Source organism: Alosa sapidissima, chromosome 2 (genome assembly GCF_018492685.1).
Source record: "Alosa sapidissima isolate fAloSap1 chromosome 2, fAloSap1.pri, whole genome shotgun sequence".
Lineage (NCBI taxonomy): Eukaryota > Metazoa > Chordata > Actinopteri > Clupeiformes > Clupeidae > Alosa > Alosa sapidissima.
The window spans coordinates 17,495,604-17,516,579 of record NC_055958.1 but is presented as its reverse complement, the minus strand read 5'-3'; the positions used below and the strand labels follow the sequence as shown (position 1 = coordinate 17,516,579).

The following is a 20,976-nucleotide window of genomic DNA, read 5'->3' as shown; positions in this document are numbered from 1 at the left end:
ATTGAAAACGACAAACTTTTTTGTTTCTTTTTTTTCCCCGTCTTTTACGTTAAGTATCTCAGAAAAATACCAAAATATACATCTAAGCTTTGGAATTACTGAGGTTAGAGCTAAATCACCTGGGTTTCGGCTAGGTCTCATAACACACTCACGCTTCGGGAAAAAAGAAAAGAGACAGAGGAAAAAAAGTCTTTGGTATCTGTGTTTGTCATACATGTAATATTTGGATTTTTGCTTTGGGATAGAGCTTGTAAATTCCCACAACCCTCTCCGCTAACGTGTACAGCCATTAAGCAAGAGGGAGAGGGTCGGTTAGGGATCCATTTGGTGAAGCCGTGTCGTCAAGACTGAGTGGAGGACTATAATGCATAGTTGCACAGCTGATGAGTCTAACCAAAAAAAACGACCCCACAAACGGCAGAGGACCGCGACAGAGACTGAACGGAGACGAGACAGACACAAGGAGTCCAACGGCACATAGAAGGGGGGACTGCATGTCCAAGAGACGTCCACGGCGTCCACAGAGCTAAGTGTACTACAGTCTTCGAATGTAGTATGATGGCTGTGGAAACCACATTCTGTGGCTGTGATGCAAACATGGCACGTCACACCATGCTGGACATACAGGCCCTCCCCTGTGTGTGTGTGTGTGTGTTACGAGACCTTCACCCAGCCCAGCAAGGGTTCAACATGTCTGTTAGAGAAACCAGCCCAGTCCTAGCAATCTCCACACAACCCTGAGTCTTAGTAACGTATGTATGTCTGCGTGAGCACACAAGCTTGTGTACAATGTTCAGCTATTAGGTGGTGTAAGTTGATTCAGGGTTGTGCTGAGAGATTGTTTAGTCCATACAATCACTTCAGTAAGTCTTTGGTTACCATGGAGAAGAAGTGAGAGACTTGCAAGTCAAGCCAAGGAGAAGTAGTCAGACACCCCTACTGTTCCAACACACCACATAACACATTCACAACTACATTCAGATGTAAGAGAGATGGGAAATCAAATACATGATTGTCAAATCATAAAGAATGAAATGGGGTAGGATATTCAATAAAAGATAGAATATATAAAAAAACAATTTACATAAAAAAATAGCAATACTGATTTCTAAACAGATGATTAACAACTCAAGAGAAACAGAAAAATTGGATCTTTTAAATAGAGGAAACAAAAATTCAGCACTACAGAGTCCTTGCTGACATTCATCAGTATGAGCATGTGTGGTTGTGTGTACAGGCATGTCTGTCTCTCCTTGGCCTCCTCCAGGTCACACACACACACACTCCAGAGACTAAATAGACATGGGCAGACTTCTCTCACGACAATTCATTTTTGTATCTTTTTTTTTTATTCCTTTTTTTGTTTAAAGTAGATTAAAGCAAATTTGACTCAGCCTTGAGTTAGAAATGAGGTATACAACAGCTGCTTTTCCCAGGCCAGCTACCCCACTTTTCTGGTGCACCACCTGTGTCCATTCACCAACCACCAGAACCAGACAGAGCGACCACAAAGCAGGCCGTCCACTTCTGGCCAACAACATGATCACATGATCCAACATTACCCCATCAAGAACACCAGCAGCTCTACTCCTAACCAATCACAGACTAGAGCATTCAGCTCTAAGCTTCAATGTCCTAGACCAAGCACTGTAGCGGGGACACTAGCAGGAGCACATAGGTTTTCAAAAAAAGCAGTGGTCACTGTGGTATTAAATCTCGGAACATTTTGAGTTCTCTTCGAAAGAGAAACTAATCTTCAATGCACAGAGATCCTTACCTTTTTCAACCTATTTTTTAAGTGCTCCAACTGGAAATTCTATCTGCTCCATTACAACGCAAATGCACCATGGCCACAGACTAAGGTCAGCTCGGCCACTTGCGCGCACACGCACGTTATTAGTAAAGCTTTTCAATCTACAGGTGTTGCACCTGTCCCATGTCACACCATTTCAACCATAGGTAGCAACAAAACCTGAAAACACCATTAAAAAAAAAGAGAAAAACAAAATAAAAACCTCACAGCCTCATTCTGCATGATCGAGTGAGTCACACATACATGCATGCAGGGATGCCTGGTTTATCCCACATATTCGTCCATTCACACACATTTTGCTACAATGCTTCCATCTTCCTAAAAAATTAACAATAAGGCATAAATGATAAGGGAAATTGTTTGCTTTGTCAAACTAAGAAAGCCAGTGATGTTGCTCCCTCATGCTATACAAACAATTAAAAGGCAAAAAAAAACAAGTAAAATAAAATGATTGTTAAAAACACTGCAAAAATCAAGTCTGTAATCATGAAAAAAAAAAAACCACAAGAACAAAAAAAGAGATTAAGATCGGGTGCTTTAGAGTCTGTTACCCCAGCAACAGCAAAAGCAGGGGTGCTGTCTACCAGGAGCACCAGAGCTACCACCCCTCTCAATAGGAGGGCCACTGACGACAGCAACTCACCCAAGGGGGTGTGGTTTCATTTTTGGTCTTGATAAAAGATTTGAGAATTGCTATCATTATTACAAGAAGTTTTTTTGTTTTGTTTTTTTCTTTGTGAATAAGCATGACAAAAACACTACATTCAATCTTGATAATAGTTCAAATATAAAATATGAATATCTTACATATGTGTGTGTGTATATATATAGAATTTAAAAAAAAAAGTTTTTCTTCCTCTCTAATCGTTAAGTCGTTCCTCAGATAAATATTTCAGTAACTTCCCATGGCCCCTGTGCTGACCCAGATGACCATGCTACTGCACTAAAACTTAGATAACACAACCACAAACAAAACTACAAATCCCATGAGGCCTAGCTGCGACCTCAGGACAGAACCAGCGGAGTGAGCAGCAACGAGACATCAACCCAGCCGCAGAGACAAAGGCTTTTTTTTACTTTGGCAAGTAGGATAAAATAATCTTTACTGGTTAACCTGGAATCACCCTAAAAGTAGTAGTACTTGAACTAGCAGTAGTAGTTTGTCTTGACATTAGTTCCTTCTAGTGGAGGATTTTTTGGTGGTGTTTTTCATAATAGAAAAGAGGTTAATATTTGATTGGTGGGTTGTTTAAAGTGAACCTTTCTTCTAAGTGCTGCTGAGGTATTTAATAAAAATGTGACAACATACAAAAATGACAAATAATGAAGAGATGAGCACTGCAGAGTTGCTTTAGAGGCAAGAGGCAGTGAAGCTGCTGTTAGAAAGCAAGAGAGAATGAACTAAGATAGAGAGAAATGTAAGAACCACTATTAAGCTCTACATAGGCACAGTAACAAAAAGCTGGCATCTTCTTTCATATATTAGGCTCCTAAAGGGTTCACCATTTTACCAGACCACAGGAGCGTGGTGTCCTTCTGCAAGGACAGTTAATGTTTTTTTTTATTATTATTAATAATATTATTAATAATTAGGTGGCTGCCTTACTGACAAGATGGCAAACGTATGAGCAAAAGGGAGATAGCAGATGACAGACGTGACCCGACCCACATTTACCCCAAAAACCACTCAACAGCACTCTAAGAAGGCTCCGAGATTCTTTGGATGTATTCATTTTACAAAAGCTCAAAGTAGTTAGCATTGCTTTACTTATTTTTTCGATATCCACGATACTGCACAAGCTCTTGTCATTTTATAACTTTTAAAATTCTTGCTGTAAAGCTGAATTAGTTTAAGTTAACTATAAGTGAAAAAAAAAAACTGGGTTTTCAGTCAGTAGTGTGTAGACTAGTGAGCGTGTGAACAGCCTCGACTGTTCGACACAGGCACAGCAGCTAGTGAGAAAACGACTTTGGTTAAAGCTTTACATCATGGCTGAATATCGGTTGGGAACTTAACAAGGAGAGAAAAACAGGACAGCCCCTTTAAAATCGCCCTAACTATGGTGCTTAATGCCTCCAGTACTGGATTATCGCTGTTCTGCAGAGGATCACAACTCTCAGTCTGTCAAAATGGAAAGGGCAAAGGGGGGGGGGGACTAAGGATGCAAATTCATACTAGCACAACATTTCTGAAAGACCACCAAGGACACCCCTTGCCCTGTAACTGGTAGCAATGTCCTGGAGTTCTCTTGAAACCCATCTGCTTGCGTCCACACACATTAACACACAACCCAAATATATTAACTTTTCTTTTTTTTAGGGAGAGGGTGGGGCAAATGCACCACCACCTCTCCTCTTGCACTCATAAAACACCTCATCAGTTCAAGCACCAGAGAGCGAGTGAGAGGCCTCGGGCCTTGACTCAGTAACCTACGGGATGCAAAACCACCACACACAGCTGTTGCACACTCGCTCTGCTACAGCGGAAGTGTCCTGCTCACCCTAAACCCATCCCTCCAAACCTGAGCCCTAAAGCTCCAAAACACCCACCCCCGCAATCTTTTATTTTTGGTTATCTGCGTTGTCGCTACAGAGAAGAGCAGGGAAAACTTTTCTTACAAATTAAAAAATAAGTTTGTCTTTGGACATGGATCTTCAAAATATTGCATTTTTAAAAATCTCCTGCTGTCTACCCAGAGCCTTGACTCATAAATATTTAGGCTTAAGCTACACACTACAATGACAATATACAGCAATAGTTTAACAAATATTTTTGGTATATCTTGGAAAAAAGGCCAGTTGAAGACCTTGAAAAGAACGACCTCAACGTGCGACAGAAGAATTTTCTCCTCCAGAGTAGGCAGACTGCAGTTCTCTAGTCCAGTTTTTTGGTACAGACACTGTGCACAAGTAGAAAAACAAACATAAACCCCTAAAAAGAATTTGAACCAACAAGCATTCCTTTCCTTAACACCGCACCGACTTCACCCTAAAAGTTGAGGCTGCTTTGACATCAGCCTTTATAACTCCTGCTGACTACGCCACAATTAAAAAAAATAAATAATCATAATAAAAAATAAAAAAAAGCCCACCGACTGGCCTTGGCCGATTTCAGAGCAGACCAGGTTACAGTATTGGCTGTGTTTAAGAAGACCAAACAGACTAACATTCATGTAGAAATAATAATAAAAAAGAAAAACTGTTTCGCCCAACATATCATTCGCCAACTGAGGTCTCAAAGCTCATCTGTTCATCACACATAAAGCTATGAGACGCAGCGGATGGCCTCTATGCAGGATTCCGCGCAAGCGATCACTATTAGTCTGCTCATCCTGCAAGAGATTTTACACCAAGGGCTATATATATATAAAAAAAAAAAAAAAAAATGAAAGTGTTCTCAGACAGACAGTTGCACATTTCTTTAAAGTGGTGAAACTATATATCTGCCATTATGTGATGTACAACTTAACGCTGACTCGTGGATAGAGAACCAAAAAAGAAAAAAGAAAAGTTAAATTAGATATGAACGATGTAAAAGGCCTGTGATACAGTACCTCTCACTGGGAAATGACAGTGGACCTTACACTAGGATAAGAAATGATCATTCAGGAAAATGAAGAAAAAAAAGGTTAAGATCCCACATTTTTTTGGTTAGAAGAGTCTTCAAAGCAGCTCTGAAACAGAAGTGGAGGATAGATTCAGTTCAGGGAAGATGAAAAGGACGTGATGATGGGGAAAGGCGGTCTTCGTTTATCTAAGAACACCTTCTGCAGGTCATCCAGTGGGTCAGAGTCAGAGACACACTCCACTCAGGCATGATGTCAGTAACCCGTAAGACACACCACTCCCATAAACAAAAATTACAACCCCCCCGCCCCCCCTCCCAACATTCTGGAGTTAATGCTAGGAGAACACTTCTTAAAAATCCTTTCTTTTTTAGTGTCCTTTTTGGATGGCAGCAGAGATTAAATCATGAGTCTCGAGACAGCTCAGGATGCAGAAGAGAAGTAGAGGATAAGGAAGGAAGCAAGAGGAGAGATGATGATGATGATGATGATGATGATGATGGAGGAAGGTGCGGGGCACAAGGGCTCCGTCAACTCCCCGCGGCTTTACTGTGCCTTGGAGGCGGTGCTTATGGTGGAGGCGGGCATAGCGGCTGTGGTAACCACGCTCTGGTGGGCATCGGCTGTGAGCTGCAGGTTGGCACCGCCGGCAGATACCAGGCTGACAGGATTGCTGGCGAGCAGCGACAGGTTCTGCGGGTTGAGGAAGAGTGGCGCCGTCACCAGGTTGGGCGTGCTGCCCGCGCTGGCGTTGGCAAACAGCAGGTTCCCACTGCCATCCAGAGAAGTGATGGGCAGAGTTCCACTAGAGGCCAACGCTGTAGAGAGGGAAAAAACAAAAGCAAGTAAACATTGGTCACCAAAATATACAGAATTTCTTTGAATATATTGAGTCAGTGGGTATGATGCTGTGTAGTTACCCTCAGAAGGCACAACAAGAACCCGATTAATTAAAAAAGTCACCACTATGAAGGGCTTAAATACCACCTTGGATGAGTTTCCCAGAGGGGCTAAGGGACACGTGCAGGCGTGGCTACTGTTTGTGTTAATGCAGAAAGTTGGTGTACTTGCCGCTCCACACACCTTGGATAGTGGCCAAGGTGCTGTTGCTCATCAGTGCAGGACTCAGAGCGCTGCCCAAACCTCCTGGTGCCAGACTCAACAAGGCCCCCCTGCACAGACCACAAAGAACAAACAAATTAAAAAATATAGTTTTTTAAGCTTAAAACATCAGTCAACACTGCATTACATTTTTGTAATTGTGAAGAAGCATGCTGAAATCTTGGTTGAAAAAGCCACAAACTTCTACATACATCTACAAAAACATTTTCATAAAAATAAATAAATAAATAAATAAAAATAAATAAATAAATAAATAAATAAATAAATAATCAGTTGAATTAACCAGCAAAATACATGACCAATTACATTATTTGTCATTATTTGCAGAGTTTAGGCAACAGTTGACACACACACACACACACACACACGCACACCTACCCAGGGGTGAACTGTGAGGAGGCCATGAGGCCGGGGTTGAGGCCTGCGGCGGCAGCCATGGCGGCGAGGCTGGCGCTGGTGGGGAGCTGTGCCCCCTGTAGAGCGGCCGAGAGCCCTGGCGCGGCCACCATCACCTGGCCCGAGCTCAGAGCCGACGCCAACGTGCAGGCCGGGGTCGGGGCATGGGACACCACGCTCCCGCCAGAACCCTCCTGGGGCCCGCCGCCCGAGTCGCCGACAGACGTCTGCAGTGATGCCCCGGTTGGGGACGGGCTTAGTGAGGGTGAGCTGGCAGCGGCTGCTGTAGTTACCAGGGTGGGTGTAGCAGAGATGACAGAGGCTGTGTTGGTAGGGGCTGCAGTGATGGTTGTGCCTAAAGAAAGGGGGGGGGGGGGGGGGGTGTTAAATCATAACAGCACAGTTGAGCTAAGCCTCTTGTTTTAGCTAAAATTAGGTGTTCTACTTGGAAATCAGCCTGCATAAGTCTTTTGAGCAAACTTGAGGCAGTGTGCGATTGGCTTCTTACCAGCGAAGGTGAATGGCATCTTACCAGTGAAGGTGAGGCCAGAGACACTCGTGCTGGTGAGAGGCAAAGCTGGGTTTACAGTCAGTGTGGTCGGTGTGTTACTGCTCACAAGGCTCGCCGTGCTGGACACCTGAAACGCACAAGGCACACACACACACACACACACCTTTAAACGAGGAACGAGGACTTACAGTTATGTGATTGTACATTGAATGACCCCAAGGCTTTAATTCATTTAAATAATCCTTTGCTCTTTCTACTGACCATGTGTTTATAAACATGGGACACCACCTTGGCTGAAACTGAAAATAACAAGCCACCCCAAACCATAACATCCACTCAAAGCTGTAATTCCTAGCCAGTCGTTTTTTTCCATATACTTATATCATTTCATATTACTAGTAAAGCACTGACTGAATTGCAGACATTTTTCAATTAGAAAAGTACAGTGGAGGCAGCCATACCAGGGGATTGGAGGGGGAGAAGATTGCTTTGATGGGGGTGGTGCCGCTGCTGCCACTGCTGGGGGGGTTGATCCTCTTCTCCTTCTGCCGGCGGTTGCAGAACCATACGCGGATCACCTCCTTCTCCATGTTGAGCTGGTCGGCGATCATGGTGATCTCCTCAGAGGTAGGTTTTTGGTTCTGCTTGAAGAGGACAAAACGCGTCGGGCACAAACGCCCTTTCAATACGGGGAGCACTACACTGTAGGCCATGAAGGACACAGCTCCGAAAATATAACATTATGTTCCTTTGACTGACAAAAACAATGGCTTGCTCTGATAGCTTTTTTGGCAGAATGGAGGTTAAACAGTTTTTACTGAATATTCATAGCATAAAATGCATTAATAACTAAGTGAAAAGCACTAAAATGCAGTAAAATGCAGTAACATCATCCCTAGAAACAAGAACCATACAACTGTATATTGATTCATTTTTGTTGCCACTTCTAGACCAACACACTCTTCAATGCTACTAAATCAATGTCCAACCCTCAAGCCCTGATTTAAGATTATATCTCTAAAACTACTCCCAGTAATTGTTGTATTACACGCATGCAGATCCTTACACCTCGTCAACGTTAATACGGATGTTTTGCTAAATGAACAAAAGCCCCCAGTTACAAACAGTACCCTACAATTTCATGCCTGCTTGTTGAGGCTCTGGAGGTCCTTGATCGCTCACCTCTAGAAAGCTCTTCTCTAAGGCCACACGGATGTTGGTCTCGATACTGGTCCTCTTCTTGCGCCGGCGGTTCAGCCCCTCCATGCCCAGGCCTGGGGAGCCCAGGGAGCTGGGGCTGGACAGGGCCTGGTCAGACGTCAGGTTCTCTGCACACACAGCACGCAGAGAAGCGCACAGGGATGGAGGTAAGGACCATGGTTTGACCACAGAACAGCCATGAGGAGAGCACACTTACTTCTACTATACACCGACATACAGATTTATCTATTATCTGTTAGGGGATTATCTGTAAAAAGATGGCAGTATGGAAGATGGTACAATAGGTTGATATTGTGAAACCAGGCTGACTAAAGTAGAGGCACAGGAAACTCATCATTCACACAAATATTAACACTCATTCAACATATTGTCACATCTGACAAACATCTGTCAAATTTAAAAATGCACCTGCAGTCATGAAGACATGCACACACACACATGCACTCACACAAACGCTACACAGATGGTTCTCCCATCTAATATCCTGGTCTGTTTGTTCTCTCGTGTGAAGCGTAGCCAGAGGAGAGACATACCTGCATCGTTGAGCCACTTCTCCAGCAGAGGCTTCAACTTGCACATGTTTTTAAAGCTCAGGTTCAAGGCCTCAAATCGAGAGATGGTGGTTTGGCTAAAGTCATTGCCATAAAGCTTTCCCATGGCAAGGCCAACGTCCCCCTGAAAACAATATACACAACACATGTTAATGAAAAGATAGACAAAGAGGGGGATGGGAATGCACTGTATTTCTCAGTGAGTGTGTCTGTGTGTGTGTGTGTGTCTGTCTGTGTGTGTGTGTGTGTACCTGAGTGAAGCCCAGTTTGATTCTCCTCTGCTTGAAGGTCTTGGCGAACTGCTCAAGCTCCTCCAGGTCACTGGGCTCCTCCAGACTGGGGGTGTCCATGCGCTTTGGTGTACTCTGGGTGAGGGGCAGGGGCTGGATGGGGGTAGCTGCTATCGTGCGAGTTGGGGTCGCGGGCTACAGCACAACCACACAGCAGAGTGAAAAGAATGCAAGAAAAAAACAAGCAAACATTTTGCTTTGTTTGTGCCGACTTTGTAAAGTGACCTTGAGTCTGAGAAAGGCGCTATATAAATAAAACGTATTATTATTATTATTATTTTACAAGCCATGAAAAAAGTGCTAGCACATGGCATTCCAATAAAATTAAGAACAATTTGAGAAACGGAGAGAAGAGGATTGTGGGGTTTGTAGTCTCTTTACCTGGGTGGCGAGGGTGATGCTGGGTTGGGTCTGCAGGAGGTTGGCTTGGCTTTGAGGTAGTTGTGTTAGTAGGTTGGAGGCCTGCAGGAGACCTAATTGATGATTGGAGAAGAAGGGAGCTTATAAAGAACCCAACAACAAAAATCAAAAAGAGGTGAGTGACAGAGTAGTATGCACACTTGGGCCCCTGAGAGGAGCTACGTCTTTAAAGTGTGCTACGTCTGCATATGTTTAACATAGAGATCAGATTTATGCATCTTTTGTAATGTTTTTGCAGATCTCTTAATAGAGGTCAGATGTATGCATCTTTCCATGCATTTTAAACACACAATATTAAATGTGGTTGGTTGTTTCTGCTCTGTCTGTGGATCTTCACTGGATGCAGGACATGGCAATGCAAAGTGGTATGGTGCAGGACCATGCGGTGTGGTGCAGGACCATGCGGTGTGGTGCAGGACAGTGTGTGGCGGTGTAGTGTGGTGTGAGTGGGTGCGCGTTGCGGTGCATACTTTGCTGGCCCTGCGGCGTCTGGGAGATGATGAACTGCGCCGGCTGCAGCTGGGTGGCGATTGGCAGCCCCGGCTGCACCAGCACAAACTGCTGCAGGTTGGGGTTCTGCTGCTGAAGCTGCTGCAGCTGCTGCATATCCCATCCCAACACACACAAACATACACATAGCACACATTATCATCGGGACATAATTCAAAGGGTAAAAGAAATAAAGTGTCAAGACAGTCTAACAGTTATATATCACAACCGCATTTCAGAGGAGACGAAGATATCAACTTTAATTACTGTTCAACATTAGAACTCTTTCTGGATCCCAGCAGGAAAAATACCCATATCTGCCTTTTTGAAGTTTTACAGCAGCTGCCTTATTCTGTCACTTTACACAGCATGGCTACTCATCTTTCCTGTCCTAATTATAGCTAAACTTATCACATCCCAGTTATTATCCTTGACATTATGAAATCATCTCATGTTAAATGAATAAACCCTCATTATATGCCTGAGACAATCTGGGTCATTTAGAATAAAAAAAAATCCCAGCTAGACAGACACATTAAGTTTTGAATTCAGCTAGCCTGCGTTGTTCTGTACAGAGAGATAGAAGCGTTTCAGGCTCAGTTTCAGGCTCAGCAAGTGGAAGCATCTGTGAGTTTTTCTGGCCCACTCCTTTCACTAAGGCAAGTGATTTCACTCACTCATTCACGCCATTTCCTTGTTAACAGGTTCAGTTAAGCAAATCAATATGGACAGAAAGCACTCGAGTGTTACCAGTGCGGCTCCAGTGGGTGGGTAGGGGAATTCCACAGCAGCACATGCTTTTTGTTTGTTTGTCTTTCCCAGAGTAACGTAATGCACAACGGGAGCAGAATACAGGAACAAACCAATCCTCCAACTATCCACTCACAAAAGGGCACCTAATACTGTAACTGAAAACCTGCAGTCAAAGCCCCATGCACAGGCACGGTTTGCCCCTAAACATGATTTCACCCCTGACTAAACCCACAATACCCAACCCCAAGCCCCCATGATGAGAGGAAGGGTAAAAAGGGGGGCCAGCGTGTCTCTCTTACAGGCGTGATCTGGATGGGTTGGGACAGGGGGATCTGGGTGATGGGTGTGGCTGCGGAGGCAGAGATGTTGGCCCCGCTGGTGCTGCTCTGCTGGCTGGCTGAGTGCTGCACGGCCGCCGCCAGCAACTGAGCCTGGGCCTGCTGCAGCAATAACTGCTGTTGCGCCGGAGTCAGAGTCAACTAGGGGAGAGGGAGACAGAGAGGGGAGAGGGGACAGAGGGGAGAGAGGGAGAGAGAGAATTATGGTTATGGGCAGATAAACATTAACTTCACACAAATGGCTCATCTACTGATGTTTGATGCAGATAATAAATAGAAAAAAACACAATACACCAGGTGAATGTCAAATTCAATGTGTGGATGAAACGCGTGTGAGCAGCACTAAACGTGCATGTGATGAGTAGCACCGCCTCCGCAGTGAAGTGATTATTTCAGACAGACACAAAAACACCATCGTGCAAGAATGACAAACAGACCGACTGGTGACCGGTGACAGCGGGGAGGCTGTCGCCGCCCAGAGGCACACTCCTGCCTTATATAGGCCTCGCGCCGGTTGAACGCTTGACTGGCAGGGGCACGCAGAGCACATGGCACTCTGATGACAGATGGGAAACAAAACCAGGCCTCTCTTGTCCCTCATCCTCTTGCCACGTCTCCAGTCATAACCCAACAAGGGCAGCGGCACCATCACGTGACGCGATTTTGCCTGTGCTGAACCATACACACAACACGCAAAAAGCCGGGTAGTGTTTACTGTAACCAGATGAACCAAATTAAGCCAACTTAATGCTAATATTTGGTCATTTATATTAGGCTATTAACACATGGTAAGCAGGCACTGGCAAGCCTTCTGGAGATCAACTAAGTGTGAAGGCTTCTAATCCTGCAGGAGCCCCAGGAAAGCACCAGGTGGAGTGGCTTGGATTGGACTTTTCAAGCCCCAGCGGTCAGTGAATTAAAAAGAACACAACATGGAAGAGATGAGCTTCGGTGCAGGGCCGCTGGACGGAGCCATTATCACAACTAGTGTAGAGTCGGGGCTAACCCCATTACTCCACCTCGAAGCTCCACTTTTTGTGAAGTACTGGAAGGGTGGACAACAGAGATGTGAGTGGACGCTGGAAGAGTGAGGAAGAAAAAAAAAAAAAAAAAAGTAGTCTTGTCCGACCTTCTACTACGTCACAAAACTGGGCCTTTGAGAGCCGCAAGGCTGCAAGAGTAAGGAATGGGATAAGGCTTTAGGAGTCCCACTAAACCGCTGAGCTGAGAGGAATTGAAAGCAGCGGCAGTTGAGGGGAGTTTCCCTAGAGGTCTCCATTTCTCCACGTGGAGATCTATGGCTGGGCGTGGTGCTTAGTCTAGTTGTGTGATCCACCCAATTCCCACCACCAAGTGAAGCAGGTTGGAAGATCCCCTGAAGGACCTTGACCATCAGCCCTGGGTGATACGTGATACCAAAACAGTGATGCCACACACACACACACACACACACACACACACACACACCCTTCCTGTCCCATGAGCAGGCAGCATGGGGCAGCATGCCACTTACTCCAGCGATCTGTCCCCCAGCCAGCATGAGCTGGGTCTGAGGCAGCGGCCCCGTCTGGCTTGAGGCCACTGGCTCGTCAGCCTCCTCCGTCTTAAACTAGGAGCAGAACACAGTGCAGAGGTCAAAGGTCACTCAGTCACAGGCCAGAGGAAAGGGTCAAGTGGTCAATCTCAGCAGGGTGAGATCTACTCAGGGTCAGGAGTTCTAAATGTTCTTGAAAAAGAGCCTTTACTTACTCTATGATCACTGTGCGTTCAACCATCCTGTTTGTTTTTTAGATGAAGACGGCAACTACATAGACGGTTGTAACCCACTCATTACAAAGCTCCCACAAAATCACCTGAAACCTTCATTTTTATATGTACACAAACATTTTATAGGCATTTGAACTCTGAAACAAAAATGAAATTTAAGAAAGGTGGTTTCCTGATCTGTCATGTAGTCTCGCACTGAGCAAAATGCCAGGACGCAGTCAACCAAAGCGCCCTTCTGACGCTCTACAAGTTCTCTCATTTTGACTAGAAAAGCTGCTCCGTTTGCATAAATTCTTCTGGAAGTACAACTTATCACCCTGGAGCGGGGTGGGGTGGGGATTGGGGGTGGGGTTGCGGGGGGTGGAATGCTACTCACTGCCCTGTGACACTGAGGCGCGACGCTTTGAGGGGATTTAGCGAGTCCTCTTTGACCCGACTCACATCACTGGGGTTTGTGCACACTGACTGCTTTTGATGGGGAAGAAAATCTTGTTCGGATTAATGCTCGGACTGAGGGTTAATTAGGTTGCCATACACTGCTACGCAGGGCTCAACATTTCCGTTCACTTCAGGCAGGAAATATTTGAGGAAGACACTCGAAATACTGCCTCGCCCATATTCATCGAAACAGTAAAATGTGGTGCCTTACATAAAGAGTGTTTGAAAAGGATGGTGCTGGTTAGGAACATCACGCAGTCAACTGAGACTTTTAGGAGGAAAAGGGGAGGCAGGCTATGTTAATTAAAGGAGGGAAAAAACAAAAAGGAAAAAAGGCGGTAATGCTGTGCATGTAATAATTCTGCATAGATTTGCATATTCTCCACCATCTGTTTCCGAGCAACTGCGGAGCAGCTAATTAGCATACAGGGCTGATTAATTTCCCTTGTTGCTGGGTGATGGCAGGCACTGCTACAGCTCTCTCCCTCTCTCTCTCTCTCTGGCAGAACTCAGCCTGATACCGCTCAGTCTAACTGTCTGAACAGTTCACATCCCCTTCAGACCAGTCCAGGTAAACACACGCTCACACATCCCCTATAGACTTGCAAACAAAGATTACTTTTCTTCTTTAATATAGGCTACATGTTCATAAATATGAAATATGAAAATACATGCATGCGCACTCACTCACCCACACACACACTCACAACCAAGGCTTTTTTTCTAATACACAGTATTAATAGTCCATGGAAAACAAAGAATATGCATGTGTGCACATACACACACTCATCTATAGTCACAGCCGGCAGCTGGGAGCCTCGTAGAGGTATGATAATAACATGGCAGTTGTTGAGCTGTGTGGACAGGACGCGTCATGTCAGGGAAGAACAATGACCCCCCCCCCACCCCCGAGACATCTGCACATTCCTACAAGCGTTTGAACAAAGCTTTTGTGTGTGGGTCTGTGTGTGTACTACCTGCCAAGGTAAGGCTTTTTAGTGTAAGTGAGCAAACATTACTTGTTGGTACAGGTTGTTTTTTTGTGTGAACACACACTATGTCCGAGCATGATTTTTGCATGTGTGTATGTGCTCTCTACCAGTTGGAGCAGAAATTGTGTGCGTGTGTGTATGTATGTGCTCTGTACCTGTTGTGCTCTGTACCTGTGTGTGTGTGTGTGTGTGTGTGTGTGTGTGTTCTGTACCTGTTGGAGCAGAGCTTGTGCGTGTGCGTTGGTGATTGCGTTTGTTGTCTGCACTGTCTGTCTCTGAAAGTCCAGTCCATTTGTTTGGGCACCTGGAGAGGGATAGAGAGAAGAGGGGTTAAGATCCACTCACTCAGACCCTCGCATTAACCTGCACACACACACCCCTCATCCACTTGAAACATTCTCACTCTTGCATGCCCTCATAAAGACACAGACACAGGGATTTTTGGAAAAATGATTATCTTGTTTATAACAAGAAATGTTGCCAATGTAATAAGGATAAAAAAAAAAATTAAAAAAAGCCAACAATTTCCATTGTTGGTTAACAAAGGAATGCAAGTCGAGTTTGAAGATGTGCACAACCAAATTACTGAACACACAACGCAACACAGTAAAAAAAAAAAAAAAAAAAAAAAAAAAACCCTGGGGCAGGTGAATATCCAGAGGTGTGGCAGGGAGCTGGAGTGGTGGTGATGAGGTGGGGCACGGCAGGTGAACTCACCTGTGTTTCCGTCGCCACTCTCCATTGCACATTTACTCGATTCAGACGGATTACTCATTTTAGAATCTGAAATGAAGGAGACAGGGCACACACTTCAGCCGAGTGCTCACCAAAAAGAATAAAAAATAAAATAGAAGAAAAAAAAAAAAAAAAAAAAAAAATCCCAGTTCATTTCCATGAGTAAAGCAGCCATTCAGCCGACCCAGCCCACCCACGTGTGGCACGACCCCACAACCCGAAACAGAGCCTCCGGACCACTCTAATCTGGCCCATGTTAGCGCTCACTCGCCAGCTGCATGGACCACTTCACTCCAATGACTGATTTGGATCACAGACATTCTCCTATTCAACTGTCACAATCGGCAGCAATACCATCTCATGCACCAGCAGCCACACCAGGGTGTGTTGAACAAACTGGACACTGGCAATTCAATCAAATTGACAATTTCAAGAAACACGGGCTGACTATCCACACGCAGAGAGAAAAAGAAAACAAAATAAGGATAAGGGGAAAAAAAAGGAAATCACTGTATGCAAACTTGAATAGACAAGCCGAGGCTGAATCTCTGGAGGGCAGAGCCTGCGTAGATTTAAATGCCTTAGCACACCCACACCCTTTTTTTACAACTCACCCGCCAAAGCTGCACCTGCACTTTCCAGCATGGCTTTCAAGGATGGCAAGTAGCAGCGCAGGTCTCTTCCAGCAGATGCAAACTCAAGATAAGAGATGGGAAAAGCTCCGACAAGCGATTGGGCCTCGATGGTATGCGGACACAGTCCGAAGATGCAAACGCGATCGTCCCAAACAAACCAAACAGCAAGATGTCCACAGTAGGGTCTTCTGCACACGCTAAAGTGGCACAGTAGGGATAATGACTGCAACGCTGTTCTCTCAATCGCTACCGTTTTTTTTTTCTCCTCTCTCCTCTGCCTCCCTCTCCCTCTCTTTTCGTGCCATGATCGTCACGGCAACTCGAGTGTGAAAAAAGTTCCCTCTCTCTTTTTTTCGGGATTGAAACAGAAACAAAGAGTGCAGCTGGCAGCAGCCATAACGAAGCACAATCAGTATTCAGCTGATTAAAGCCGTATGCAAATTTCCCCCTGCCTCGTTAGCGGCGCAACACTTTGAAGTCCTGCGAGCAATTCATTTCACACAGGGCTCTGAAAGCTTTCTGCATAATTTAAAGCCTCCATAAATATTTATCAGCTCATTAGCATATTAATTGGATGGCTTTGGAGGGAAAAGGAAGGGAGCAGGGAACGAGCGAGAGAGAGAGAGTGGGCAAGTGGGGGAGGTGGCACGGGCCCAATTACTGAAAGAGTGAAGGCATTATAATTAGAAGCAAAGGTAAGCAGAGACATTCCCATCATGCACTGCACAGATAGAAAGCTCACAGGAGTCTTAGGCCAAACTAGTAAACACTAGTTTCAGGCAGCAGATTTTGCTTCCCTAAATGTACCAAAAAGCCTTACAACTGCACTGTGAAAGTAAGGAAAGTGGGGGGAGGGCAACTCACTTTTCATCGTTAATAAATAACTTGTCATTAATCCACACTGAGAGAATTATAATGACAGGACCCCCTACCACTCAAGCACTCCAGTGATCAAAACCAGGCAGCTCTGACACACACTCACACACAGTGTGTGACTGTGGCAAGATTAGCATATTTAGATTAACTTTAGATTCCATTAACTTTTTTTTCTGCTCACTGAAATTAATTCAGCCTTTGCAAACTGAGCTTTGGCAGTCAGCTGAAAACCAGACAAAGTGTCAAAAGCAAATGCAAAGTTAACTTGCTCTGAAGTTAGCTAGCACCCCCCACCCCACATCCACCACCACCGAGCCAACTCCAGAGTGACTGCGGGGAATGTTTCAGCTCCTAACATTCAAACAATGCCAAACTGGTCTTTACAGCTGCAGGGTGTTTTTCGCAGAGCTCACCAACCTTGTTGGCTTACATAAATATGTTAAAAACAACTGAAGTCACTCTAACCAACTGACAGCCAGGTGGCCAGAAGCTGCCGTCTGGTCAAAACAGCACACAGATTTCCTTCCAAAATTGGGCCAACGTTACCTCCTCAACAGGAGCCAAAAATGAACAGATTGGATGTTTTTACAATTATTAGGCGTACTGCTGTCAGGAGCCGTTTGCACAGTTTGTTTCCACTCCAAATGATCTTTGAACGCAAGCCATTTTAGCAACTTACAAAACCGTTATCAGCCTGACAATCATATGCATATAAAACATGTTTCAAGGAGAAAACCCCACAACAAGTGAGAGATGGAGGACAGTGTTAATGTAAAGAACTGGACATTGGGTTGAGTCAGATAAGAAATGCCTAGCACCTTAGCTAGAAGAAGGGAAAGAAAGAGGGAGTGAAGAAGAGTGAAGTGGAGCGCATTTCCATTTTTGCCGCTGCTACGGTTTCATAAGCCTAAACATGTAACAATGTATTATGCAAATATTTTACTTGAGTGAATTTTAAACAGGGGAACTCATTAACAGTGTTTTATTGAAAAGGGTGACTGAATAGCGTAGGGAAAGATTAAGTGGTTCGAGAGAGTTGGATGTGAGGGACCACAGTGATGAACACAGAATATTAAGTATAACTTCCACACCCATTTAAACAGAAAGAGGCAAGGCACTTGCTTTCTTGAATGGTAAAAATGAACTTGATATAATATAAAAGCTACTAATTTGTGTATTTCTTTTCTTTTTTTTTTTTTTGGGGGGGGGGGGGGGGTACAATTAAATAAATAGCCTACCATATTAAACCTAGAATTAAATACACAAATGAATTCAAATGTACGTGTAGGCTAACTGAGGTACAAATGCATTTATATCATGTACATCTGTCACAGCTACTGTCCAAATAAGCACTATTAAACAACTGAGCCACACGCAGCCTTCCCTATTACACTAGTGAAATGCCAGCCCATGTCTTTCTGTTTGCGTTTACATTGGGTGATTTGTGTGTGACCACTATTCATAATGCATGATTTTTATGTTTGCACTAATGAATATTCAGTAGGTTGTTATGCTCGAATGCCGGTCGAGGGACAAGAAAGTCCGATAGAAACAAACAAAATAATAGTGCCGATTTTCTGCAGACAATTTCCCTCTTGGAGGAAAGCCTGAAACCACTGAGCTTATTAGATGTAACAAGTGGGAGAGCTACCATTTGCGTAAAGTTAATGTAGTAAATTAATTAATTAAATAGATAAATAACTAAATAAATAAAAATATATAACAGTCCGTCTTGAGAAAACGTTATCTGCAATAGTAAACATTACGCATTCAGGTGTGAAAATAATGCGCCACAATAACGGGAATCATATCAAAGCATTGTTAAATAGGCCATTTCAGGCAGATGTGTGTGTTCCATCTTAAGCAACACCTCTCCGAATTACCCATTCTAATGAGTTCATGTAATGTATTCACTTGTCGTAAACAAACACCACCCACACACAGCTGCGGTACACAACAGCACAAGTGATTTCTGGAGGGAACCGAGTTAGCAACTGAAATTCCTGAATTTTTGCTACATCGTTTTGAATGTCCTACAATGCATATGATTGAAGGAATTGTTCTGTTGTTACTCTGTTTTTAAAAGTTCCGCCGTACACTGAGGTGCAACGATTGTTGATGGAAAAATGCATCACATTCAGCTCAAACAAACACTGAACGTTAAGATTACTAACGCACATTTAATCGGATTCAAAGTTCTGTTGCACACACAACTTTAGGTTTGCATTGTAATATGTTTAATGTGGCTATTACTATTCGGCCCTTTGTTCTAGGTAAAAAAGGCAATTTACATTAGGTGGTCAAAGCCAGCTTGAAAGCTACAACTGCTAGGCAAGTAGCAATATGATTATTCAGATTGTCCAGGCAAACAATGCTAACGTTACTCGACATAAAAATGTAATGTTAACGTAGCAGCTGTAAGGTTGCGCTTTTCTAAACGGGGCTGCTCTGAAATACTCATCAAAGCAAAGTAACACATAGGCAAATAAATTCTAGCTAGTTAGCTTTCCCAGATGTAGCTATCTTAGTCTATCCGTGAACTGAATGTTACAGCTAGCTCGTTACACTGTTGTGGCGTACTAAAGTCTGCTTAATAGTTTTAAAGCCATATATTATATCAGTATAATTTAAAAATGTGCCTGACTTATCCACTCAAGACATCATCGTCCTGTGATAGCAAGCTAGCAGCACCAATTTAGCTTATTCTAACGCTACTGTAAAACAATGTGACTAACGTTAGCTACATTAAACCAAAAAGCAACATGGCTCTAAGGAGAATTAAATGTGCTACCAACTGAGTAGCTAAGTGAGTTTCTTCTTATTAACAAATGATAACTAGGGAGGTAGTAGATCTACATGAGATTCGCATTCAGCTATGCGACGAGTTAAATGGATTCATTCTGATAGAATATGCTGAACACCGCATTCTCTGGTCCAGAAGGCCCACATGAATAACACAACAGGCTACACGCCTGCAACGAGCACAAAGGCTGATCAGAATAGGCATAAAAATCACGCTACACTCAATCTTCAGACTGTGCTAAATCATACAGGACCTGTGTTGTTGTCAATATTTTATTTTAATTGTAAACGTATGCGAAGACCCTATCCGATTGGAGGCGAATGAATATGCAAACCTTTATCGGGGAATGGTTCATGACACAATACGAAAACACAAAGCCGATGTGCCTAGCGTTAGCAAGCTGCTAGCTAGATACCTCTTATCTAGCAAGCTAGCTAGTTATGATTCAACACTGGTTTTGAACATCACCTGAATATGGCCAGGTAACAAACAAAAGTTGTCTCACCGATTACTAATAAAATATGCTAAATCGCATTTGCTCAGCGGCGATATGAATATGTAACGCGCTTAGCCCTCTAATCACACAGAGGCAGTTTTCCCATTTAATTTGCCGTCGCAGTGCCTTGCTAGTGTCCCCACAGTGAATTATCCGCTTGCAATGGTCAATTCAAAACCTACAGTGCATAGACATTACATAAAATATTTTTGTTTACATTCATCCTCCATTCTTATCTGGGTTGAGAGAAAGAGTTTTTGAATATGAATATGAATATGTAAAATGCTGTAATGATTACCTGGTCCTGAACTCTCATCTTGACTCGCTGCTCCTCCGTCCGCCATTTTGAATATTTAACCCGAAATCCCAACCCTTATACAAAAAACCAACACCCTGCCCCACCACCACATGAAACGTTAGGCTATTTTCCGTTGCGGTCTTCTCGAGACATTATGTGTTAGATGTTTTAATGTAGAATAGACACGGAGAGATAGGAGCTTCTTATCTAAATTCCTCACGTTACTTTCCATGGCACGCAACTTTCAAATAGCAAATTCATAGCCTGAGTCAACACCAGAACTTAAGACGTAGGCCTAGTTCTATGTCCTCTAATAAGACAAACGAAATCTCTCACTGATGTAGACCATAAAGAGTAAAATATCATCTTTTTAAATGTTCAGATAGGCCTATGGAGCCGACGTAGATAGCCTACAGGCTATGCCTTCGCATATTGTAGCCTAGCTCCTTTCTAAAACGCTGGAACA

The 20,976-nt window shown here is 43.9% G+C and overlaps 1 protein-coding gene across 21 annotated transcripts; it reads right to left on the bottom strand.

Annotated features, from left to right (window-relative positions):
- Positions 1-5,702: 5,702 nt before the first annotated feature.
- Positions 5,703-20,556, bottom strand: pou2f1b (POU class 2 homeobox 1b). 21 transcript variants are annotated; one of them, XM_042080860.1, is made up of 15 exons: positions 20,511-20,556; positions 15,385-15,450; positions 14,880-14,971; positions 12,984-13,079; positions 11,432-11,611; positions 10,361-10,505; positions 9,852-9,970; positions 9,432-9,605; positions 9,163-9,304; positions 8,591-8,745; positions 7,870-8,052; positions 7,406-7,535; positions 6,880-7,252; positions 6,451-6,551; positions 5,703-6,197 (listed from the first exon to the last, which is right to left on the bottom strand). In XM_042080860.1, exons 1-15 carry the CDS (start codon positions 20,554-20,556, stop codon positions 5,926-5,928), a joined length of 2,274 nt encoding a protein of 757 aa, XP_041936794.1. In that variant the 3' UTR covers positions 5,703-5,925. The 21 variants fall into 21 exon arrangements, with proteins under 21 accessions (XP_041936794.1, XP_041936822.1, XP_041936844.1 ...); XM_042080888.1 differs by having other exon boundaries at positions 6,463-6,551; XM_042080910.1 differs by having other exon boundaries at positions 7,430-7,535.
- Between the last annotated feature and the right edge of the window lie 420 nt (positions 20,557-20,976).

Coding starts and splice junctions, on each gene's coding strand:
- pou2f1b (XM_042080860.1), bottom strand. CDS start 20,556: ATGGCGGACGGAGGAGCAGCGAGTCAAGATGAGAGTTCAGGACCAG. Junction 9,305..9,431: donor TCAAACTGGGCTTCACTCAG/GTACACACACAC, acceptor TATTGTTTTCAG/GGGGACGTTGGCCTTGCCAT. Junction 6,552..6,879: donor TCCTCACAGTTCACCCCTGG/GTAGGTGTGCGT, acceptor TGGTCTGTGCAG/GGGGGCCTTGTTGAGTCTGG.